Source organism: Centruroides vittatus, unplaced genomic scaffold (genome assembly GCF_030686945.1).
Source record: "Centruroides vittatus isolate TY-2023 unplaced genomic scaffold, ASM3068694v2 contig_355, whole genome shotgun sequence".
Classification (NCBI taxonomy): Eukaryota; Metazoa; Arthropoda; class Arachnida; order Scorpiones; family Buthidae; genus Centruroides; species Centruroides vittatus.
This window is the reverse complement of record NW_027122178.1, coordinates 513,728-541,397: the sequence shown is the minus strand read 5'-3', so window position 1 is coordinate 541,397 and position 27,670 is coordinate 513,728. Positions and strand designations below refer to the sequence as shown.

Below are 27,670 nucleotides of genomic sequence, written 5' to 3'. Positions count from 1 at the left end.
GTTTAAAATTAATAAATACAAATTTATTCTGACAGTTTATGAGTTATTTATACTTTCTATTTGCAAAATTTTCCTCAACCTTAACAAAAAAATAAGAAAAAAGTGAATTTTTAAGAAATTTGCGGGATTTCCCGGGATAAGAAAAATTTCCCGGAATATTTCCCTGGTTAAAAAAACAACTGGGATCCTGTTTGAGAAACCCTAGTCAGCATATGTGATAAATATTTTAAAATAATATAATTTTATACATTACATATAAAAATTAGTTTATTAAACTTACTTCATTAAATTTAAAATTTATTAATTTTTCACTGCTGTTTTTCACTAACGTTCCATTTGAATATTCCACAAGGAAGTAATTATAATATTCTGCAAATGTTAATTTAAACAAATTTAAGTGTTAAATTAACTTTAACTTATTTTAATACTTATACGCCATTTATTAATCCATGATTACATGCAGTTTTTTTAAAGCACTGGTGTATGCATAAGGCAGTGATTTTCTGCTGATTTTTCATATGTAATTGCCATTCCTCAAATTTGATGATAATCCTGTGATGTGTCTTCTTCACGTGCCTAATTTCAAAATTGTTTATGAGATGTTCAATGATAACTCAGGATATTTTGTCTTCAAGTTTGAAGTTTAGACTACTTATGAAAAAATATAATTTTTAAATAAAATATTACCTCTAATGAAAGGCTGGCACTTGATCGTTTTTAACGTTATGGAGTTTTTACCTATTTTTTACCTTTTTTGTGAAAGAAGTTTATTCTTCTAAAAACACCATTGTAACTGTTACTTCTATGGTAGTGTGAAAAGGATTAAAGATAGACTCAAAAAATATTATATTTTTTCGTAAATAGTCTAAACTTCAGATTGTTTATGAGATATTGTTTTGTTCACAGACGATTGTCCTTAATTTTTCTTTCATATGAATCCTCTCAAACTTTGCAATAGTATGAAATAATGTAAAATAAGTTCAAGTTTGGAACAATATTCATGTTCTATTGATACCAGAAGATTTGAAAATAAATATCTCTAACTTGTACAATATATACCTGTATTTTTTTTATAGATGTTTAATTTGGAAAATATACATATTGAAATCAGTTCAACTGAAAATGATTGATGGAAGGGCTGAGGCATTTCTCAGAAGGATCAGAAAATGATTTTTCTGTATTTTTCAAGTACAAACTGAAACTGCAAAAAATTTAAATTATTGAAAGTTATAGTACTGTATATAAACAAGTGTTCAAGATCATAGTGACTTGCAAACTGCAATGTCATGATGTGACTTGAAAAAGTCCACGAAAAAATCCATAACATCATGACTCACTTTTGATGCAATCTCAACAAGCCTCCAAGATGGATGTCATTGAAAATGATGTCAGTCATGGAGGCTTGAAAATTACCATCATACATATATGATCATATGGAAAAGAAATCACATGAGAACAAGCATAAAATGGCAAATTTCCATAGCAGTTTTTTTGAGGACCTGTGATAAGTAAAAAAGAATTTTTTTAACCAAATTTTTACACAGTCAGTTGGATAGCAGGTAGCATAAGGATATCATGGAAGCACATCTAAATAAGTCAATTTGTGAAAAGCTATCACAAAAAACTAGTTTGCCATGTTTCGCAAATACGGAACACGGCGAACCAGTTTCATAATATACAGAAGTGCAGAAAACTGCCACTACCACATGCAATCATGGGTTAATAATATACTTTAACATAATATATATATGAATGTGTGTGAGTATCTGTAATTTTAACTAAACTAGGAGCATGTGAAAGAGAAAAGAGGAATTGATAGAAATCAGACTCTACACAAACCCAAAGGGTCACCAGCACTAAATCACATAAAGACAAGTCCTTGCTTAATTTCTTTTATCAATTTCTTGGATTGAGTACTGTTAAAAATATTGTCCTTTAATACAAAATAGAAAAAAAATCCAGCAACGAGTTGCATAACTTTACCAGGAAAAAAATTTAAAATTGTGATGATGCTATCTGTTAAGCTATTAATTAATATTTCATTTAAAAATTTTTTATATTGTTAATTGGTATAAAATGGCATAAAAGCTTAATTTTGAGGGTAGAGATGAGTTTTATAAAAAATTGTAAATGCTAATAATGAGTGAAATCTTCACTAAGTCCAACCCACTCAAGATATGACATATGACTCCTGCATCTCCCCACCTCCTTGACCTTTAATCATCAAAATTTAATAGCACCAATCCCCTAGTATACAAACGTCTTTGTAAAATTTCAGAAATTTTCAACATAAAGTACAGGACTTATTAAGCTTCAAAGCTTCAATCAGTGTGCTTTTCCTCTGTTATATATAATAGTCAGGAAAGTAAAGAAAAAATAAACTATTTTCATTGTTTGTACTATTCAGAGATGGCCACTTTTGTCAGTGATTTGTTATCCAACCCAGAATGTACAGTACCTCTCATCCTCTCTAGATTTTAGTTCTCTACCCAACACCTGATCAGACATTCTCATTTTTACTTTCCCAGCTGTTATGTATATGTCACTGTGAAAGACCGAATATTTAATTATATTATTAATGTTACGTTACATTAGGTTAGGTAAAAAATGTCCCTGAGAGAAGCAGCTGCAACTAATTCGAGAACTGGAAGGCAAGGCTATACATGCTGTAATTGTAAAAAAAAAGTGTTCCACAACTAAATGCTAGGAACAATATTTTTATTCAACGTTCACATCAGTGCATGCTGAATGTTGGTGTAAGTGAGAAATATTGATATTTAGCAAATATTTCATACATACATGAGATGACTGTGTGAATGCTGACATTCACTAGAGAATATCGAGATTCTCCAGATATCAGTCTTTCACAGTAACATATACATATCAAGGGAAAGTGCTGGAATAGTATCAAATTTGACCATCCAAGTTTTTTGCAAATCTTCATGTTTTGAGAACTTCTTAACTCAAAAAAGTTAAAAAATAAAAGAAATAGTAAAAGAATTCTGGATGTGTGCATGTGTGTTGGCATCTATTTCATTTAATATCTCAGGATAGGGTAATGATGAAGAAACAAACTTTTGCATGGTAGCTTGTGTATAAGGGGCATTAATGTTAATTAAATTTAGGTGGCTAAAGATCAAAGGGGTGTCATATGTCATATCTCAAGTGGGATTGGACTTGGTGAAGATTTTACTCATTATCATCACTTACAATTTTTTATAAAACTTGTCTTTACCCTCAAAATTAAGCTTTTTAACATTTTATAATAATTAATAATATATATAACTTTTGTAATAAAATCTCCTGACAGATCTTGCCACACTCAAGTTATTCATTATAATTAATAATATAAAAATTATTTTTTAAATAAAATCTCATACAGCTGGAAAGTCATGCAACTGTTGCTAGATTTTTTTGTTTGTTATGTCCTACTTCCTCCCTTTGTTTTCTTTTTTTTCCATTTGTTAATTTAAAAAATAGTCCTCTCACCCTGTTTCCACTAAGTGCTTGATAGTCAAATAAAAGATAAAGAAAGAAATATTGAAGAGCAGAAAAACAGGAAAGTATGAGAACAAAAAAAGTAAATACATGTATACACAAATACTTCATATTGTTACAATATATTGCATTATAAAAAAATATGAAATATAGGTAACAAATAGGGCATATTTGACACCAATTTCAAGTGCAATGATTTAAAGCAGAAGAACTTTAAATCATATCAAAACTTATCTACAAATATTTGATAAATATTTAAAATTATTGATCTGTAATGGTCTTTCTGTTTACTTATGATAAATACACTCATTGACAAAAAATTGTGTGTTCAGATAGAATTGTTCAAATACTAAAAAACATGGCATACAGTTATGACTCAAACAGGTACGTAACTGAATATTGTTGTGATTTGATTGTATGCTGAGTAATACTACCAGAATGCCTTAAAATTTCTCAATATTGTTTAAAAATACAGAGGCTCATGTTCAGAATTTTCAGTGTATCTGCTGTTTAGAGTTTTTTGAATGCCAGGAATGGCTGTATAATGCAGTCAAATATTATATACAGCTGATAGAGTTTGAGCAAAACTGCATCATCAAGCTGAGGAAAGCAGGATGGCCATTTCAACAGATTGCCTACCATCTGGGCTGTTTGGCGTGATTATGAGGTGTTGGGGCTGGTGGATTTATGAGAGCATACATATACAACATGCAGGTTCTGGACAAACTATCAAGAGAAATGTTTTTCTGATTGTCAGACAAGCATAAACAACTGCAAAGGCTTGATATAACAACTATACTTCTTACTGTAGACTGGATGAATTATAATTCTTTCTTCCATGAAAAACCTTGACAATCCAGTGTGTTTATACAACTGCTAACGTTTTCAACCCCTTCGGGGTCTTCATCAGGCACAGCACAAAGGTAGTTTCAAATGCCCGTGAATGGAACCAAGAAACCAAATGGTTTCTTGGTTGCCATTCACGGGCATTTGAAACTGCAAAGGCATTTTTGTCCACCATCCAAGGGCAGGTGGAAACTTTGCTACAGAACCATTTCTTTCTGTACATTGGCATAGGCAAATTTCTTTCTGTACACTAACATAGGCAAATTTTCATGCATGGTGACTGCTATGCATCCTGTCATTGACTTGAGGAAACTCAAGTACTGTCTAATGTTGCCTTTTATAGTAGGAATGTAAATGGCTATTTTCCAGCAAGATAATGCTCTGATTTTATCTTCATGACTAGGTGCATAGATAGACACAGGGCATTTCTACATCATCTTTATTCGGAATCTCCTACAGGCCGATATGTGTTTCGGGCATATAGGGCGGCCTATAGGAGATTCCAAATAAAGATGATGTAGAAATGCCCTGTGTCTATCCATGCACCTAGTCGTGAAGATAAAAACAGATAAAAGAAGACACAGTTTCAGAATACACAAAGATAATGCTCACTTACACATAACTATGGTTTCCCAGAAATGGCTCTGTCATAAGTTTAATAGAATCCAAGCCAGAATACCATTTAAATACACGAAGAAACTCATCTTTGAATACAATTCTGGTCTTGTTTCTTTCCCAATAAACGTTTTCATTTCCTTTGATAAGCCACTTCAGGCCTGTGAAAGATTCTAAATATCAATGTTTTATATTTTTAAAAAAATCTTAGAAGATACATCAATGTTTGAGTGGATATTCCAGCTTCAGGACGAAACATTGGCATTTAGAATCTTTGACAATCCAAAGCAGGCTTATCAAAGAAGCTAAAAACATTTATCAGAAAGAAAAATGAGACCAGAACTGTATGCAAAGGTGTGTTTTTCAAATTTTTCTGTCATATTGTTACACTTCCTTGACTTTCCTAGTCTCTAAATTTTTAACTCATTGAGCATTTGTGGAAGTAGATTGTATGCCAGTTTTGGTCTTCTATAAGTGTTAGGGATCTGGAATGACAGTTGCAAAATCTATGCGTAAATGTGTTAGAGGACGGCATAAGAATGGTGCCTATATGCCTCTATGTCTGAGTGTATTGCCATATGTATCCAGGCAAAAGACACTTATTGCCATTGTCATTATGCTTGCACTAATAAAGTTTGATTTAATTCCACACTTCTTTCTCTTTCTCAAGTAATTTTTCTGTCAATGAGTATATTACAGCACAAACTATATTCTATATTTTCTTGTTTAGCAAAAATGAACATAATTTTAAATAGTACACATTTCTGTTTATTGGAATCTAAAAAAATATGATATTTGTATTTATGTAATTAAGTACTTTTGGGCTTATCTGTCCATCTTCAAAATCCAATTTGTTAAATTCTATTTGAACATCTTTCTATACTTCAAAATCAAGCTAAAGATGTGCATACTGTCTTCCAATGCCAAATTAAACTATATGTTTTTTTTTTTACTCTATGTCAACATTCTTCTATCTTTTTTCTTTTTTATTCCATTACCACCCTCTTCCACACTGCTAATAAATTATTAACATCCCTCATTCTCTCACATTAATCATTCCATTTTTTAAAACTTTTTCATATGCTTTGACTTTTTCCATCATCCACAAATTCCTCTCAACTTGAACTGACATTATGATTTTTCAAGTAAAACCAGATGGTAAAGGCATAAAAAAAGGAAAAAGACAGAAAAATGGTTGGTATAAAGTAAAAGAAAATATAGCATAATGATTTGGTATTAGAAGAGAGCATGCACATCATTAGCTTGATTTTGAAGTTCTCTATAATATTGTTACTGATCCCATTGGTTTTAATTTTACGAATACTCTGAAAATGTAGAAATGTTTAAATAGAATATAACAGATTGGTTTCTGAAGTTGAATATATCAATCCAAAAAATTAATGTGCTTAATCATGTGAGTATAAATATATTTTTTAAACTCCAATAAGCAGAAATGTACAGTTTATTGATCTATGGAGTTAGGTAATAATAATTTTAAATACTCACCATTTTCAGGCTGCATTTCAAAATAGAATGGTCTATCAATGGGAGCATCATAGCTATAGGGGCCAATTAATTCTACAGCATCTTGAGGATCAGATTTCTTGTTTGGTACAAACATAGGTTTAACAGTGAAATTTATAAAGCATTGATTAAGTGTGACCTAAAACATAATATCTAATATTAATAAATTACATGTTAAAATATTTAAAATAATTTACTAACATTTAATGTAAGACATATGTCACTGATTTCATTTTCAATTATCATTGTTACATTATATTCATTTAAATATCGATATGTATATCCAAAACTTGTTTCCCATGCTCCTGTTCCTGTAGTTGGGATATGAATGTTTTTAAAAGTATTATCTGCACCATAATTAATTCTAGCTATGCCATCTGTTGGAAAATATTTTCCTTCAGGATAAGTTAAAGTAAAAGTTATATTTCCTATAAAGAAAAAAATTATTTGTAGTATTATGTTTATAGCAGAAAAGTTTATAAATTATAATTGATAATTTGAAATAATTTCAAATTTTTAGGTTTTATTAAATATTGATAACTGATAAATATATTTATTAAGAAAAAAACCCTAAAAACATTTTATGCTCTAAATTACCTATTATTTGGGTAATCTGTAAAAGCTGTTAACAATTATAGATTATCCATAACATTCCTTGATTCTTTGATATTGATCATGAACTGAAATCAATGTCAAGTGAACTATCAATAAAGTTTTTTTTTTTTTCTGAAATGTCTAAATTTCATCTTTTCACTTTAACCTGATATATTAGGAAGCTGTCATGATCAATATATGAACATTATGAATTTTTGTTTAGATATTAATACTTTTGTTTACAATATATTAAAATCACGACGAGTTTTCATTAAAATTAAAACAATACTCAGAAAAAGAAATACTACAGTCCATGCAGTAAAAGTGTAGAAACGAGTCAGCCTGAGCTAAAAGGATCTACATCAAATCAAAGATATTGAAGGAGACCAGGGGCACCCATACATTGGGGCATTTGGAGCATATACCCCTTTGTCATTGGGTTGCCCTTTCTTTAATTCCAGAAAACTTTAAGGTTTCATTTTATTTTTAAATTAGTTACTCATTTTTATCACAGAAAACTTTTTTACTGGTGACAAAATTGAAATAATTATACTTGTTATTAACTGAAAATTTTTTCTAGTGGGTTGTGACTGTTCGATTGAGTACTGAGGTACTGCTATATTTGATTAAGATGATTTTGATATATTTTGGTTATGTCAAGGTGTGGAAATCACATTAACCCATAGTGGGGCTATTACATGGGTGTGTATGTTCGATTACCACAAGATAAAGAAGACAGATGAATTAAAATCACTTATAATTAAGTTTATGTACAGGTAATATATACAAAAGAATTTACATGTTGTTCTCTAGGCCACATATGGAGACACCTATGTACAGTACCAGATGAATTTGTCTGTATAATGAGTTGGTATGATACAAGTCCTTTCTGCTAATATACATGTGAATCTCTCCCAAAATACTTCTTGGGCAATGTCCACTACTGGCAATTCACTAATTTTAACACAAAGTTCTAAGCGTCCAGTGAGTATTTTTGTGAATGCAAATGAATTTTGCTTTCAGTCTGATAATACAAATTAGTTTATAGCTTCAACAACACTACACAGTTCCTAAGGACACCTTAACACAAAAATGTAGACCTTTCCTTTCTTTTTGACTTGGCTCTCACCAGCCAGAAAAAAAAATGTTGTTGCCAATCCCTGCTTCCTTAAATACCCTTTCCTTCTCATGCCAACAAGCAAAAGAAAAAAAAAAAAAGAAAAGAATATGTAATATGTAAGCCAAAAAACCTGCAATGGCACAAAGGGATTATATCAATTATATCTTCATGCATAATGTATATATGATGCCCTTTTTCATAATTTGTGTCCTCCTTTTTTAGTACATGGGCACTGCTGAAGGAGACGTGAAAATTAATACTTGGATTTGATCATTTTCAGCTGTTTTGTTTTTTATATTTTTATAACATTTTTATACTGCCTTTATCATACATAATTTTATTAATTTTATTTTACTTTACAAATTTTATTACTTTGATCCATGTATCAACTCCCACATCTCCTTCCATACTTTACATTTGTCATAGACCCTTTCAGCTCAGGCTGACTCGTGTCTACTCTTTCCACACATAAACTATAACAACTAATAACATTTAAAATACATTACAAAAATAAATATTTTAAATATGCTAGATGATTTTTTTAAACCTTGCATCATTTAACATTTAAAAGGAAAACAGAAAAAAATGTTCTGAAGCTTCTTTGTAATTTACAGAAAATTAATTTTGATGTAATTGTTGCAATAATTTAGAAATACACACATATAAAATTAAAAATTATATTTAGTAATTACCATCATAATTAATCTTTTTTGAGTCAAAAACTAGAATATAATGGACAATTTCAGAATGAAAATTTTAGACAAACATATTCTCAATTAATTGTTCTTTATCAGATCACAAACAAATACAAGGTGAAATATTAAATATATTTTTAATTAATTATATTTATATAACAATTAACCTTACCAGGTGGAATACATTGTGGTGAATCAGATTTAAGTTTCCAGTCATCAGTAACAGGATATATGCATGTGAATGCCACAATATCACTCACACTGCCATTGTCATTGGAAACAATGATTTCTATTGTATGATCTCCTTTTTCCAAACATACAATATCTTTTGAAAAAAGTGGTGGAATAGCTGAAAAAATAATCGTCATTAATAAGAATATAAATTTATGAAAAATAATTAAAATAAACTTTTATTTATTTAAATTTTTAATTAGAAGTTTTTAAAGAATGAAATAGTTTTTAAAAATATATAGTATATGTGTAAACTTGATACTTGAAGATAAAAAATTTGTTTTTATTTAATTATGCTTAATTTTATACAAATTAAAAATATGTTAAAATTATTATTATTAAAATAGAATATTATACATAAATATATATATATATATATATATATATTATTACTAAAATATAAAAAACAAAATAAAATGGATAAAAGAACAAATATCTAAATATTTATCACATTATTAACTTTTTTTTGGCCCTTGTTAATGATATTTTTGCAATTAAATAAAATTTTAAGAGAGTTTTGATCACAGTTATCAATAATTCTGCATACATAAATTTTTATTGACCATATGATGTAAGTGAAATAATATTGTTGAAAAAAAAATGAACAAACTCCAATTCCTTATATATAAAAACTCAAAACTAACTCAATTATTTTAGCCAGTTCATTGTTTCTGCCAATGATGGACTTGATTGCTCAATATTATTTGAGAAAGTGATACTTACCATATTTGCCAGTGTATAAGTAGCATCCCATTTCCAGACACTTTTAAGGAAAAAATGCATCTTATAAGCTGGCAAATATGGTAATTTAAGTTAGTGAGCTTCAACAAAGCAGAGAACTTACATAATAATATTGTTATCTTGAAGTCTTGATAAATGTTTTATGCATGTAGCATTAGTGATTGATAAATCAATAATCAGTATTACATTATTCATTAAATAATAGTTTAATATAGATATTCATTATTATTTTTAAAATAATCTCAAGTGTTTGTAGAAAACTATTATCAATAGTGCAAGTCTAAAACATTATTTCTGTTAACCATCCTTTTAAACTATACATTTTAATACGGAAAAAAATTCTTCTTAAACAAGCAATAAATGATAAATATTTTGAAAATTTCTTGATATAATTTAAAAATATGCTATTGTGATATACAAACCACATTCTATTAGATGCCATTTTCTTATAGACTGTCTTCAGATATGTTACACTTTATAATTATAAAAAATGGTATACAGTGGAACCTCGCTTAACAAGCACCTCGCACAACGAGTATTTTGCATAACGAGTAAAACAAATTGTAAAAATTTGCCTCGCTTAACAAGTGATGTTTCGCATAACGAGTGAAGAGGAGAGGGAAAGTCCCGAATTGTGCGCATGCGGCATGCTCCATCAGTCTGTGTTTAGCACTTGTTCCGCTAGCATCTTAGTGTCGCTTGTGATCACATATTTTTCCAAATTTGTGTTCACACATATTACTTATAAACATCAACAACCATAGTCTGTTATATAATAAACACGCCAAATGATATGCCAAATTCTTGGGTCATTAAATTTAATGACCGATTCCAAATTAAATTTTAGAAATGTCTGAATTAAAAATTAACTATTTATAATTATTAAATTTAATACGAGATGGAAACATAACTGCCTACCTCTAATCAAATTAATTAATTTCTAATATTTAATTATAGCCTTTACATAATCCAAGAATTTGGCATATCGTTTGGAGTGTTTATCAAACATATTAGCTGTAATTTTTTTTTTGTTTCTGCAAATCGAATTCTCATTCCAGGAAGGTTCATTCCACGCTAGAAGAAAAGATGATGATGATTCATGCTCCTTAACAGTGTATATTGTACAATTTTTTTCGAATAAATGTTATACATAAAACATTTGAGTATTTTTTTGGCATAGAATGCATTATCATATTTTACATTAATTTCTATGGGAAAAATTGTTTCACTTAACGAGTGTTTTGCATTATGAGTAAGACTCTGGAATGAATTATGCTTGTTAAGCGAGGTTCCACTGTATAGTATTTAATAGTAATAAATTTAATGGCCAGATGGCAAATTTAGTAAAATCATCAATTTGTTACTCTCTGAGCAAACTCAAATCTAGATCAGATTTTCAGAAATTTTCATATTTATAATATTCTAATTTAAGTACACTTGTAATATATAAACTTATAAAACATTTTATTAAACTTACAACTTATGAATTCTTGTTCTGTTGTCCCATTTTTATAATCCCAAACTAAATCAATATCAATTCCTCCTGAAGTAATAATTTTAATAGTATATTTGTCACCAACTGCAATTAATGTTGGATGTACAGATACATTGAAGTATCCAAAGTCTGAAAATACTATTATTTCTTTTTCAATAATATTGATGGAACCAGTGTTTGAGCATGAAGTTTCTGCAGTCACATTATATGTTCCAAGCTAAAACAACATAAATATAAATCATTTTTAAATTTAATTATTGTAATTAGTCTATTTTATTATTTTATAATTAAGTACATACTTCATTAAAAGTATACTTCATATGATATTCAACTGGTTCTGTTGCAAAAACTCTAAAATAATGTCTCACATCAAGAAAATTTCCATTTTTATCAGTATCAACAAACTCATCTGAATTGAAGGATGATGTTGATGGAATAATTGATGTTTTTGATGAAAATCCAACAATGTCTCCTGGTTCAACTTCAATTAGTTCATCAATATCAATGCTATTATATCCAATGTCAACACTAATTGTTTTTTTGAATTTTGTTTCAAAAGAGACATCTTGTGGAACTGATTTAGTACAAGAGACTTGGATCAAGTATTGAAGAGTGTGGTTTACAATGCAATATTCATCAGAATTTTCATAAGTATTACAATTATCATAACAAGATTCATAATAAATACAATATTTTGTATCCAAACAAACTGGTTTCAAAACCTGTGATATAAAAAATACTATTATAATTATTATATATTTTAATATTTAATCAATTGATGATATTCATGAGAAAAATAGCTAGCATCATTTTTAATTATACTTAAAATATATGCTTATGATGTTAAATATATATACAGTAGAGTGTCGTTTATCTAAAAGCTGGTCAACTGAAACGTCGGTTAACCAAAAGCTTTCCAGTCGGACTGTGTTGTGCTGAATCAAATGTTTTTGATACTAGATTAACTTCTAAAGTATAATTTTTTTGTTTTTATATTTTTCAATATATTTATTTTGTTTGTACAAAATAAATAAATAATTTTTAACGATACAATAGCCTTGATTATTATTATAAAAATTTTTGTTAGGCTATAAATTGACAAAAATTCAACATCGGATAGGTTAATACAGTACAGCATTGATTATGCGACCCCCGATTAACCGACTTATCAGTTAACCGATCACATTTTAGTCGGCAAATTCAAATGTCCGCTAGTGATGTGGCACTACAATATTTGGTTGTGTCTTGGCTACTTTAATATTATTTTTGTTAAATTTTTGCATGTTTTAGCTGGCAGCACTGGCTTGACTATGAAAGGGAGGCTAGTATTTAAACCAGGCCTAATACACTATACTAATAATGTATTTTTTCATACTTTTCGGTTATCCGACCAACCCCAGTCCCCAATTAAGTTGGATAAACGACGCTCTACTGTATATATATATATTTTATCAAAAAAAAAATTATATATATATATATATATTTTTTTTTTTTGATAAATATATATATATATATATATTTTTTTTCTTTTTTTTAATGTCAATTTTAATGATTTTTTTATAAGAAATGTATTTGAATAGTTGAAATATAATGACAATAATGTTTATCTAAATATTTGACATGAAATATATATTTTACTTTATATATCTATATAGAGTAACTGAAAAGTCAGTTAACTGTTTTAAGGTAGAAGACTTTTAATATGGTATGAGGTTAACACAAATGATCTCTGCACAAACGTTTTCTAACTTCTTCTGAGTTCTTCAGGTGTGACAGAACAGTTACCTGATGGAATGTCCTTTGGAACAAACATGAATTTATAAAAGTTTTTAAAAGAATGTAATTTCATGCTTGTTTCAAAGTACATTCCATCGGGCAACTGTTCTGTTGCACCTGAAGAACTCAGAAGGAGTTAGAAAACGTTTGTGCAGAGATCATTTTCATTTATACATACTAGAAATTGGTTCTGTGGTAGTTATTACATTTATCTTGGTATGGTGTAATGTAATTTATGAGGTCAGTCCCATCATAATACCAAAGAATGTGTATGGCTCAGATAATCAAAAATTCAGTGACTTGTGTGGACACAGTGTTTGGGAACAAATAGAAAAAAACAAAATTGTTGTTCAGAAGGAAAAAATTTTATGTTATGTCAAATGGAACCTTCAAACCTTGAAAATATAGATACGTCAGTAATCAACTCTATTGTGTTAAAACAATAAATGTAATCAGAAAGACAGGTAAGAAAAACTCCTCTGGGAAAAAGAACTGATCCCTGGATGACTGTAAAGTTTTGATGACAGTTCAAGAATCCAATTGAAATGAAAGATGAACTGACTATCCAGCAACAATGATTATGACTTATAAGTGGTATCCAAGAGAAAGATGTTTAAGAGATCAGAGTTAAATGAAAGAGAGAGGCATCTGAGCTATCAGATGAGAGTTATCTCCATCCTTGCTGCTCCCCATGGACTAATCCAGAGAGTTAAGTTCAAGTGGTCATCCAGGATGAGTTCTGTTATCATTGATTAGATCAAGTCTTTTTAATCATTTGTAGAATCATCTCTTGACAGAACAAATAGTATAGATCTAATCACCAGAGGGAAACAGATAAAATATGCTCATTTCAAGATTCCAATGAACTTTTAACTCTGCTGAATGTGCAGTCAGAATGTTTCTTTTGGAACCACTCCAAAAGACTCAGGTATTTATTGATGACTCTCTATTTCAGAACTCTCACACATTCTTTCTCCCTGGGAAAAATATGCAGCCAATGCACTTGCATATATTATGTGCAAGGAAGGATGCAATGTAAGAAAAACTCATAAAAATCCTGTAAAAGAAATTCTGTTTTTCTTACACTGCACATAGATACATTCATGACTCAGTATGTTTGATCTTGCACCATCATACTGACAAGTAGTTGTATGACTGATCATGATCCACTTTTAATCTGTTGTTTTTGAACATTCATTTATGTATTCAGATTTCACTTTGTAAATGGCTGTTTATTTAATGTTAGAATAAAAGTTTCACTTCATATAATACAGTCTGACAGTTTTCTTTCTTGTTATCTGTATTAATTCTTAACACATGTATACAGTGATTTCTTAATTTACATTTTTAAAATGTGCAAAATTAAAATACTTTACCAAATATTTGCCAAAAGCACTATGAGAGGCCAGCATGTTAGCACACCATCTTCTCATTTTATTTTATTGAAGATTTTTTATTGTAGCTATTGATTGAAATTATTTGTTGATTGTCTATTGTAAGTGCATAATTTTTTTACTTTTGTGTTTGTCTTTTACTTAAGGACTGTAATAATAGAAATCTGTAAAATTCAAAACATGTTAATTTTTTGTATATTACTTATAATTCTGTTTGTTTCTATAGAAACAATTTCAAATAATTAGAATAAGAATGATGTTATCAGTTTTATTAAAGTAAATGTGCTATTGCTTTAAACAATGAATGAAATAGACCATCAAAAAGCAATTATTGAGAAATGGCTAGAAAATCCAGAAAAACAAAGACATTTCATAGCAAAAGAGCTACAAATTTCCCAAAGTATGATGGATGGAGTGTATCATAAGACATTGTCCATTTTTCAATGCTTGAAGAAGTTATTCCAAAATCTCAAACATGAATCAGTGTTGAAAAGTTTGGCTCAAAATATCTGATATGGCAAGCAATTTGCCAGTTTGGATTGAAAAGTTCATTATTTGTGACAAAAGGAAATATTACTGCTGAAATTTATATTAATAAATGTTTAAAAAAGTCATCTTCTTTTTTAAGAAATCATGGTGGCCATGCTTTGTTTTGGCCAGATTTGGCAACAATACACTATGCAAAATCGTAGGCACAAAAATCCTTACACACGCTGTTTCTAGCAAACAAATTAATGAGCACAAACGTTTTCGGCCGTTTTGAAAGGCCTTCTTCAGGTGCACTGAGGACGGTTGGAAAGTCGGATAGCAAATGTTTACGTGACGTCATTGTTTATGAGGGGTTTCCTCTTACAAGTGACGTCATAGCAGAGAAGGTTTAAACGAAATTGACCTTGGAAAATATTTTAAGATTAGCCAAGCTGCGTGAACTATTGTCGAAGATATGCGAATTGTGAAAGGCGGAAAAAAGGAAAAGAAAAGGAAATAGAAAGAAAAAGGAAAAAAGAAACCTGATAAATTTAGAAAATGCACGAGAGAACGAAACGGACAAGGATAGGGTGGACCGGCCTATTTAATTAAGGGGGTTATCGAGGAGTGACCGCCAGGCAGGGGAGAGCAAATCTGCATCCCTGCTGTTAATGCAGTTTCCTTTGAGGGACTCAGTAAAGATTTCTATAGCTTCGATTGTTCTAAGTTTGCTAGAGTCAAGAATAGGAACGGTAATTCTAGCATCTTTCCATTCGGCCGTTATACTGGGTTCGCTTGCGAACTGGGCTAGGGTGGAATTAAATTTTTTTGTTGCGCGCGTCGTACCTATGCTCAGCTATCCTTTTGGTAAGCGATCTGTTGGTTGAGCCTATGTAGGTTAATTTATTGCTTGGCTTAACTCTATTGTCCACCAGCGGAACAGAGTAAACCCCTGGAATCCTGGCTTTGCTGCATTTATCCTTGTTATTTGTTAGAAGCTTATAAATCGTAGGGCTGCGCTTGTACGTAAGACCAACTTTGGCTTTTTTGGATAAGATTTTATACGCTTGGCTCAACCTAGGGTCGAAATCAACAACAAATTGCTTACTTCACAGGTTACGAGGACTGGAACTAACAGCTTTGTTAACAATGAGATCATGCATTCTCTGGGCCAGCACATCTATAAATTTACTGTTGTAACCGTGGGCTACGGCGATGCGTTTGATGTGCTGGATTTCACGAAGCGCGTCATCAGTGTTAGAGCAATGGGTATAGGCCCTACGGATCAGGGCCCTGTAGACAGAAATTTTATAGGTAAAGGGGTCGTTCGAGGTTGAGGGGATGAAGAAAGGTTGACGATTAGGCTTATGGAATACACTAGTGGTTATACAACCGCGGTCTAGGAAGATACTGAGGTCAAGGAAATGGGCCAACCTATCTTCTTGCTGATCAAGCTTTAACTTAAGCCCAAACGGATTGTTATTAACAGTCTGCAGCAGCTTACCAACGTCCGGTTCGGATCTCCAAATAATAAGAATATCATCAACATACTGCGTGTAGAGTACAATGTCTGCATTGAAGGTTTGTAGGACTTCGCTATCTAATTTTCTAACCACTAACTCACAGAGGTCTCCAGACAGGGGGCTACCCATAGGGACCCCTCTTCTTTGAAGGTAGATTCGCTGGTTGAAGGTGAAAAAGGAGTTGTAGCATACCAGGTCGGGAGACCGCATCGTTGCATTTCCTAGGCGTAGGTGTTTAGCTAGAGGTGAACAGGTAAATCTAACAACCCTATTCTGGAGCTTGTCTAAGAAACTTTCCGCAATATTTTGGCATTCCGTAGACCTGATATATTCCTCGAGGAGCTGAACGTACGTATGCTTCTTCATAAGAACGACGTTTCTGCTTTTATCCACCCTAGTAAGGGTGATATCGTTAGCCTGTAACCATTTCTTACTCTTATCTACGCTTGTCCAGAAAACCTTGTCTCTGTCGTCAACCTCTTTAATTCTTCTGCTGAGCGCTGTATTCCATCTAAAGAACCTTTTTCACCTTCAACCAGCGAATCTACCTTCAAAGAAGAGGGGTCCCAATGGGTAGCCCCCTGTCTGGAGACCTCTGTGAGTTAGTGGTTAGAAAATTAGATAGCGAAGTCCTACAAACCTTCAATGCAGACATTGTACTCTACACGCAGTATGTTGATGATATTCTTATTATTTGGAGATCCGAACCGGACGTTGGTAAGCTGCTGCAGACTGTTAATAACAATCCGTTTGGGCTTAAGTTAAAGCTTGATCAGCAAGAAGATAGGTTGGCCCATTTCCTTGACCTCAGTATCTTCCTAGACCGCGGTTGTATAACCACTAGTGTATTCCATAAGCCTAATCGTCAACCTTTCTTCATCCCCTCAACCTCGAACGACCCCTTTACCTATAAAATTTCTGTCTACAGGGCCCTGATCCGTAGGGCCTATACCCATTGCTCTAACACTGATGACGCGCTTCGTGAAATCCAGCACATCAAACGCATCGCCGTAGCCCACGGTTACAACAGTAAATTTATAGATGTGCTGGCCCAGAGAATGCATGATCTCATTGTTAACAAAGCTGTTAGTTCCAGTCCTCGTAACCTGTGAAGTAAGCAATTTGTTGTTGATTTCGACCCTAGGTTGAGCCAAGCGTATAAAATCTTATCCAAAAAAGCCAAAGTTGGTCTTACGTACAAGCGCAGCCCTACGATTTATAAGCTTCTAACAAATAACAAGGATAAATGCAGCAAAGCCAGGATTCCAGGGGTTTACTCTGTTCCGCTGGTGGACAATAGAGTTAAGCCAAGCAATAAATTAACCTACATAGGCTCAACCAACAGATCGCTTACCAAAAGGATAGCTGAGCATAGGTACGACGCGCGCAACAAAAAAATTTAATTCCACCCTAGCCCAGTTCGCAAGCGAACCCAGTATAACGGCCGAATGGAAAGATGCTAGAATTACCGTTCCTATTCTTGACTCTAGCAAACTTAGAACAATCGAAGCTATAGAAATCTTTACTGAGTCCCTCAAAGGAAACTGCATTAACAGCAGGGATGCAGATTTGCTCTCCCCTGCCTGGCGGTCACTCCTCGATAACCCCCTTAATTAAATAGGCCAGTCCACCCTATCCTTGTCCGTTTCGTTCTCTCGTGCATTTTCTAAATTTATCAGGTTTCTTTTTTCCTTTTTCTTTCTATTTCCTTTTCTTTTCCTTTTTTCCGCCTTTCACAATTCGCATATCTTCGACAATAGTTCACGCAGCTTGGCTAATCTTAAAATATTTTCCAAGGTCAATTTCGTTTAAACCTTCTCTGCTATGACGTCACTTGTAAGAGGAAACCCCTCATAAACAATGACGTCACGTAAACATTTGCTATCCGACTTTCCAACCGTCCTCAGTGCACCTGAAGAAGGCCTTTCAAAACGGCCGAAAACGTTTGTGCTCATTAATTTGTTTGCTAGAAACAGCGTGTGTAAGGATTTTTGTGCCTACGATTTTAAATTAGTTCTAGCATTGTGTGCAGAGATATGCAAAATCCACAGTAAGTTGGCTGGAACAGCATGGAGTCAATTTTGTACTTATAGACATGACTCCACCAAACATACCACTATGCCAACCAATAGAAAGATTTTGATCTATTGTGAAAAAATAAAAGAACAAACAGCAAAAGAGATTGAAGTGGAAAAAAGCAGTCACAATGACTGAAAGAAATACTGTCAAAATCTTATCAAGAGTATTCAAAAAGGATGAAGCAAAACTTAAATGTTAAAATTATTTAAGTCTTAAATGTAATTTAAAAACAATATTATTTTATTTACTTTTAAATAAAAGTAAAATCTTTCTGATTACATTACAAATAAAAAAGTTATTATCTTTTGAATTTTACAGATTTCTATTGTCAGGATCGTGTGTTAGATTTTCTCAGTATGATGCAAGTCTTCGAAATGCTGCCTCTTAAATGTTTTTTATGCCGCCCCCTTATGGTGCCGCCTGATGTGGCTGCCTCTCTGCAACATAGCACAGCATAGCTCTGTCTTTTGTTACAATCCTTATTTGGTAATGGTAAATTAGGATACAAGACTGACTCTCATAGACATGTCACATTTTTTATACTTATTTACATTATAAACATCTGCAAGTTCAATAGTTATATATTAAAGCCAAATGATTGCCAGATTGACAATTTATCTACATTATTTAACATATTCGTTTTTACATAAATAAAACAAATATAATCTAAAATGGATTAAGTTTACTTCACCAATGTGTAGCTGTTTTTTAAAAATTGGTTGGTTTTATATGTAACAACATTCTAATTAGAGAGGGAACATGAATTCCAAAATGCATTTTAGTTAATTTTCATAATAATTGTAATTTTTAAATTACAGAGTTTTTATGATAACCAAAATACAATAAATGTTATAAATATTTGATTGCTGGTGTATGATAGGCCCTAATTTATGGTTTACAACTGCTTTGTTTATGTAAAAACAAGTATGTTAAATAATATTAATGTAAAGGAAAAAAGCAGTTATTAATAATGGCTTATTTACATTGATATCTTCAAAATCACTTTAATCCTATTATAGGTTGATTTTTCTCACAGCAACATTCCATTTTGGGCTAATGTAACATTATAGCCCCTCTTATACAGCACTCATACAACTTAGATGGCTTATTTACATTATGTGGGAATGTATCAATAAATTATTTGAGGCAGTGATGAAGATTATGTTCCAGAATATAATCCTCATCACTGTGGAAATTTTAACTTATTTAATTAACAGATAGAATAAAAAAAATGGTCACCAGAATATCTATATCACCAGATTTTAGAGCAAAGAGCTCTAATCCTATTATCCTTCCTATGGGAAATTTAGCATAATGAATATAAGCTTCAGTGTAATCTTTCTTCATGTCTAATGTCATTTCTTGTGGAATTGGAATTCCATATGCAAATATATGTGGCCCTTGAAATAAAAAAAATTTATATATTTTAAAATGATACAATTATAATTATTGAACGGTTCTATTACTAATAAATTATGAAATAGGAAATTTTGAGATCAATCACTATACTAAATATTTTAAAATTTCATTTCATTTTCTATTAATGTGTAGCCGTTGGCCATATTGTTCTATGTATTTTAGTTATATTTTTTCTTTATATTCGATTCTTCCCTTTTGTCATAACTTCCTTCTAGAAGCTTCTGTCTTAAATCTCATTGCTTCAAGGAGGGATTACCCCTTCTCAGAACTCTTGGTAGAACAAAAGTATAGGGGGATTATTTATTCTCTGAATTTTTGAGGGAAACAAAAGGAAATCAAGGACCTGAGGCAAAACTGCCAATGGAAGAGTCATTCTTGGTCAAGATCTCAGAGTGGACAGCAGGACAAGAGAGTGCTCCAAACTTGAAAAAGGGACAAAGGGGACTGTGAAGCCAAGGAAAACCGTAGAGGTCGAAAAGAACAGAAAGAGAGGATCGTAAGGACAGTGAGTATGACTGGAGATCTACGAGGCACCATTTTGTTTGTTTTCGAAGGAGGGAGGCATCTAAAAGCATAATATTGAAGAGACACCTTCCACATTGGTACCTACCAACTTAAGAAGACCTGGGTATTTTCTACCTTTCTCTGACATACTTCCCTAAGTCTCTGTTTCTTCCTTTTCTTTTTTCTTAGGTTTAAGATAGATATAAGCTTAGTTGTAAGTCGGTCGGGTTGATATTGTATGTATATGTGCACATTACCTATATGCTTATGAGAGGACAATAGACCATACTTTTATTAATTAGTAATATTAATATCTGTAAAGTTGGGATCTGTACTAAAAGAACTGGTTTGGAGAGAAATAAAGGACATTTTGTTTGTACATCTGTTTTATGTATCCCTCTTAGTAACATTTGTTTGCGGGCATTACTATCTCTCAGTATGAACAACCACAAATGAATACAATATCAGAACAATAAAATCTTAAGAATAGATTTTTATTTATTAATTAACCAAAATCTCTAAAACTTATAAACTTAAAAACTCATTAACTTACATAAAGTATTATCTCAAGCACAGGGTGGTCATAAAGTAACTCAACTAACTAGTGGTGATCTTGGGAGTATCAAAAGCAATGAATCCATTGAAACTTTTGCATGACAAGTATAGGGTGATGTGCTTGTGAAACATGAAAATAGGTGTAAACATGTAACACAGTTATAGTTAATGTAGCCATATATTGAAAATTTCCAATACAAATACTTGAAATTTACAATGTCACGAGATTTCGTATGATGGAAAACAACATAAGACATCAACAGAGAATACATACATACTTGGTATTGTATTAGAGAAATAAACAATGAATAAATGCTATTTTCAGGAACCAAACAAATTGTTTTTAATCAGAAATATTTTCGTCCTTTTATATGAACATTCTTGGCAGAAACTCTTTTAAATTGCAATGGAATAAATACATTTTTAGAATGTCTTTACATTTCAACATTAGATTAAATAAATTACAAAAAGTAAATAAATAAATAAATTTAAAACTTAAAAATCTAAAAAGTCCTATAACATAAATAATAGTTAAGCAAATTAATTAAATAGTACACCGAAAAATTGAAATAATGGTATAACACAAAGATGTAAGCTGCTTACTACCCCTTCTTTTGACCTTGAATAACTTTCCCTCATTTTATCTCTAATTACTTTTCTAGTTAAATCTCAATATCACTTTTTGCACAAAAGAGTTGTAATTTTGAGAGTTTAAAATGTCAACCCATCTACAATCTAAAATCATGGAGTCATTTGCATTAATTACATTATTTTGTGTAGAAAAAAAAATTTATAACATTATTCTATAATTTTTAATGTACATATGTCTGCCCAGCTTTTTATTATAATAAGCTTTACCAACAAACTTGTACTTCATTAGCAAGTGCCCATTTTGTTAATGCTGTAGCACATTTTTTGTCATTTAATACAGATTCATAATGCTCTTTTAGGCATTTATGAATCTGTATTAAATGACAAAAAATGTCATTGACAGAATGACATTTTTTGAATTAAATGACAGAAATCCCATTGCCATGGGGTTCTGTATATTGATCCTATATAGTAGAAGCTATCGTTCATTTTTTTAAGGTTGACCATAAATACTCTTGCCTTATACATTTGTTTTATCTCTTCCTTAATTGTAGGAAGTAGTTGCATAATAGAAGGGAGCTATCTAATAGCTAAAGAAATATTATTCCTTTTAGCATAAGTATTAATTAAATCGACCATCTTTACTCCTGTAATTACACATCTTCTTATTAGTAGCTTGATCTTTTTTCTTATTTTCTTTATTATATTCTTTATTGGGACAAAAATCATTCTTTTCTACTGCTGCTTTGATGAGACTTTTAATAACCTTACTAGGAAAACCATGTGTAACTGCTGTTTGCATAATACATTTGAACTCTTGTCTCAGTGTATCATCAAAGAAGAATGTGTTATAGCTCTTTTTATTAAAGTTCTGAAAGTTCCTAGTTTATGGGCTATTATATCATTTGATCTCCATTGTATGTATGAGTTGTAATTAGAAGGTTTTTTATATACTTTCATAGCATAGTTATTTCCCAACTTGAAAATGTATAGATCAAGGAAGTTAACTCCTTCTTTGCTAATTTGATCCAAATTAAGTTGTATTCCTACAGAGTTGTTATTCATTTCCCTTATAAAGTTTTGTTCTTTTTTTTTATCATCATTCTATATTATGAAGATGTCATCTACATATCTGCAAATAAGTTTTATAATGCTGCCATATTCTTTAACTGTCAGCTCTTCTACTCAAGTTACCACTATTTCTGCAATATTGCTAAATACTGGTGAGTCCATTGGTACTCCCACTTCTCGTTTGTAGAATGTATTATCCCAAATGAAATACGAGTTTGTCAATATTAAATCTAGGAAATCCATAAGTTTCATATAAAAGTTTTTATTAATGTTTATTTTTTTGGCAAATTAGATATATGGTTAAAGCAATAGCTGCCTCTATTTTGATAGATGGGAAAATAACATAATCCATAAGGCATTAGAATGATGTCTGTAGAATGAAAAACAACAGAGATATTGGTGTTTGAACAATGGAAAGTGAGTGAGAAATTCAAACAAAGCATGCATTTTCCCATTTTCTACTTTGGTTATGTATTTCACGGAAAAGAAGAAACAGTGGAATGGGACTTTTCTATGAAATGCATAACCAATGCAGAAAATAGGCAAATGTGCATTTTGAATTTCACTTGATAGATGATTTTATATCCCACAGCTGACATCACAGTAAACTTCAGCTACAATGCTGTTGCCTCATCTGCAAACCTCTACGAGTCTTCTGTAACAGGTATTGGCTTTCTCACTTCCTATTTTTCAAATATTAATATCTATGTTGTTTTTTTTTGTTCTACACACACCATTACAATGCCTTATGGTGTTTTCCATTACACAGAATTCTCACAACATTGTAAATTTTCAGTGTTAGTATTGAAAATTTTCGATATATGGTTACATTTTCTACTCCTATTTTTGTGTTTTATGAGCATATGCCACCCTATACTTATCCTGCAAAAGTTTCAATGGATTCCTCACTTACTGCACTTCCAAGATTGTTGCTAGTTGGTCAAGTTACTTTATGACTAGCTTGTACTTTCAGAAGACTCCAAATTAATTCACTGTAATTTCTCCTAACTGGTTACTTAAAAGTTATTTGTGGAAGTGATATTTGATATAAGAGAGTTCTAATACTATGTAAAATAGATTTTTAAGTTTAAGAATTTAATATTTTATGTACAATACATATATAAATATCTTCTATAAGTTATATTAAAGCCCAACAATTGCCAGATTAAATTGGACTATATTACCACTATTATTAAATACATATTCATTTAATTTTACTTATTAAATTTAATAAGAGATGTCATCTAATGTCTGCCTGTAGTGCCAAATTACTCAGTATTTAATTATTAATGGTAATAAAGCCTGATTTAGTCTGACAATTGTTTGGCTTTGATATTTTATGTTCCCATGTTCTTAAAGATTTTTATTAAGATGCAAAACAAATGTTGATAAACTGAAAAAATTGTACAAATTAAACAATACTTTTATTTAATAAATCAGTCATAAAACTTTTTTTACCTGAGACAGCAGGAAAACTTCTATCTTCATAATTATCTGCCTTGAAAATTAAAGATAATGAAGAGCCTCTCCATATTTTATATTTACAATCTGCTGTTCCATTTTTAATAATGATTTCTGTGCATTTTAGTTCTACATCAATTGTGCATTCATCAATCTGTATCTTTTCTCTCTTGACTGAAAACTAGAAAATAAAGTAAAATAATCAATAATATTGTAAATTGGTCCTTTGCCTTTCATACCACAGCAAAAATGAACTTCCAACTACAATGCTGATCATTAGGCATCTTTCCACCTTCCAATATTAACATGTCTTCCATCTGAGTGTGCTTCTCTCATCCACTACATATGTTTCCTTTGCCTTTGAAAAACTATCTGACTAGCCAAGAGGTGTAGGTGTAGATATGTCATACTCAAATCGCTCATAGAACTAGAAAACGACAACCACCAATGTGACCTGCTATTGCTTGCCTATATCAACACTTGATTCCGTGGAATCGTGCCACCATAAACAGCACCAAAAAAAGTTCCTAGTTGCTCAGTATGCAGAAATGTACCAAAGAAGCTTGTCATGTGTTGGAACGATATAGTTTCCCCGTACTATATACAACTAACCACCAAGTATGGCCTGTCCTTCACTCCTCCCCCTAAGTTCTTACCAGAACCCATCATCCTGGAAATAGAACACCTTACTGAAGATATGGATGAATTACATTAAAAATTTTACAGATAAAAAATCATCTTTATTGTTGGATGCAATCCCACCATCAAGAATCCAAGAAATAAATAAATTCTAACTACATCATCACCTTGAAAGCTGACAAATCTAAAGACATCGTTCTTATGTATAGTTTTACATATTGCAAATTCAGGATTATATTTATGACACACACACTCCATTGCCCCTGATAACTACCTCCTTAAGCTCCAGTCCAGGGTTTTGCAATTCACCAACACCACTCTGGCAGGTTTTCTTCATGGAGTTGCTGTTCAGAAGTTTTCACAATTAAAAATCTGTTTTACTCAAGTTCATTATTAAAAACAATAATAATTAATTAGATGGTTGATGTTGGAATAATAACTTAAACTCAATGCTTTTGCTATCCAATAAATATATTGGTTTTATACTAAAATCTAAATTTCCATTTAATTTCAATATTATATCTAAATATAATATTGATCTGTGATGATCGCTCGTCATGTTTCTCCCTATCCTGGCACAATGCCCTTTGTTTGATGCATTCCCAAATGTTCCATCGTCTGTTAGACCCAGAGGGGGCAATGAATCCAGTGGGGAAAACAGGAGAATATAAAAGGCGGAAAGACTGACGGAGAAAGGGTTTTTCTTTCCATCGGGGACCGAGCTGGACAAACGAAGAAGTCAAGGAAAAGGGAAGGTTATCAGCGATCGAGATCGAGAGTGAACGAGCAGTAGGAACAAAGTTTCTAGAAGGACTCATCCATGTAATTAATTGTGTATGGTAGATATATTAATTGTATGTAATTATGTGTATCGGGAGAAATTAATTGTTGCGAAAACTGAGAAATTCTTGTAGTACACGTCGAATTAATGTTAACTCAATTTTGGATTGAGAGAATAAATCTTACAGATCTAATAAAGTTTATTGGACCAATTAACTACTAGGTTCTACTGGACCTAAATTTCCATGTAAAGACAATATAAATTTTTTAATAGGATAAGCAAACATGGAATTGTAAAGACTTTTTTATATTTACATTTATATCAGTTTACATAATAAAGTTTTTATCAAAACTTTTATGATAGTTTGTACTATACAAAATCAAGTATTTCATCAGCTAGTAACAGGGAACAAGAACTAGACCAAGACTGAGTATTTGTGTATGCATGTAGGGTGACCAGACCTCTTGATTTCCAGGGACTGTCTCCAGTTTCACTTGTTTTTGATATTTCATTTAGAATCAATCTTTGAATAGAGCAATTTTATTAAAATGCCAATATGATATCATCAATTTATAGATCAATAAATAAATAAATTTAAAAGATTAATTTAAAAAACAAGTTCAAACAGTTTAGACCTCATTTTCACTGATTCTGAAATACAGTATGTTTCTGATTGGATTGTAAATTTTATGGTCAGTCTAGTATATGAGACCCCTAAAAGCATAAGACCCTTAAGAAAATGCTTATACCTAAAACTATTAGTAAGATGTAAACTCTGAAAGAGGGATTTTCCATCCCAGAATTATGGATTTCCCTTTATGAGCAAAAAGTCAATGCAACCATACCTGTAAATATTACCCTTTGCAATATATTTGCCTCCAAAGACCAGTTTTTATTATGAACCAGTACTAGTGCCTATTCTCCATGCTATGCATCAGTCAAAAGCAATAGCTTATGATGACCAACATGAAGCATGTAGTCGTGTGCTTTGGTGCAAGCAATAGCAAGCACCTCATCACCAACATGGGGGTGAGTCCTCATACCCTCAAATTATATATCATCAAGTACTTCACAGTCACATGGGCTACTCAAAGCTGGCATAGTCATGTGTGCTAAATAGTTAAACATAATATTCTTAGTGGAGTGACACAACTTCTGGATCACTTGTGTCCTGGAAGTAGGCTGATTTTGGGGACTGTATCACACAAAGGGTCACATTTAGAGGTATGGTCCATTTGACTTGATCCTATGAGTATGGTCTATAGCTCTGATAAAGTTCCAACTGTCTCATTCAGAGGTATAATTGTACCAAACTATGCACATACTTTTAGCTACTGTTTTAAATTTTTATAAATTAGTATTTTGTAAGAATTTTCTTGTATCAATCTATACAATTCTTAAGCAATTATTTATGTTTATATATTTTATAATATTCATAGTTAATATAATATAAAATTTATTTGTCATTCAGTTTATTTTATAAAAGTGATAATTTAAATTTAATCTATGAACAACAACAGAATCATGCCAGTCATCTATGTAACTCCTTTCTGGAGAAAATTTTTGAACTGAAATCATGTGACTTCTGGTCTCTACTAGAAATTTGTAAATAATTAATTGGGCCCTGCCCCTAAGCTTTCTATATCTGGTCTTGACTTTCATGTATCTAAGTCCATTCTCAAAATTAAGGAAGGATAGATAGACAAACAGATGAAGGAATGGACAGTGGAAATTTATAGGTCTACAATTTTTTCAAATTGCAACCCAATAAAAATATCATAAACTTAACAATAATTAACACTGTACAAACCTGATCATTTCCAACTTCACTTCTAGCAAATGCTTCAACAAAATAGGTTCCAGGAATTTTATAAAATTTACTAAAGAATAACCTTGATGAATTAGAGCTTATTATTGGTGTTCCATCTCCAAAAGACAATATTAATTCAAATGAACTGTTTGATTTGACAGTTACTTCAATATCCACTGGCATCCCTAAAATATTAAAAACAAAATTATTATTATTAGTAGTCTAAACTATAATAAATCT

General features: G+C 31.3%; 1 protein-coding gene across 1 annotated transcript in view; it reads right to left on the bottom strand.

Moving 5' to 3' along the window:
• The window catches only part of LOC136974738 (uncharacterized), a 108,353-nt gene that overhangs the window by 71,064 nt on the left and 9,619 nt on the right, over positions 1–27,670 (bottom strand). The window contains exons 4-12 of the mRNA XM_067269684.1: positions 27,431–27,615; positions 24,198–24,381; positions 19,839–19,999; positions 11,659–12,081; positions 11,342–11,576; positions 9,065–9,241; positions 6,685–6,911; positions 6,466–6,622; positions 281–369 (exon numbers count right to left, since the gene is read on the bottom strand). Of these exons, the coding sequence (XP_067125785.1) occupies positions 281–369; positions 6,466–6,622; positions 6,685–6,911; positions 9,065–9,241; positions 11,342–11,576; positions 11,659–12,081; positions 19,839–19,999; positions 24,198–24,381; positions 27,431–27,615 (1,838 nt within the window). The remainder of the gene's footprint in view (positions 1–280; positions 370–6,465; positions 6,623–6,684; positions 6,912–9,064; positions 9,242–11,341; positions 11,577–11,658; positions 12,082–19,838; positions 20,000–24,197; positions 24,382–27,430; positions 27,616–27,670) is intronic.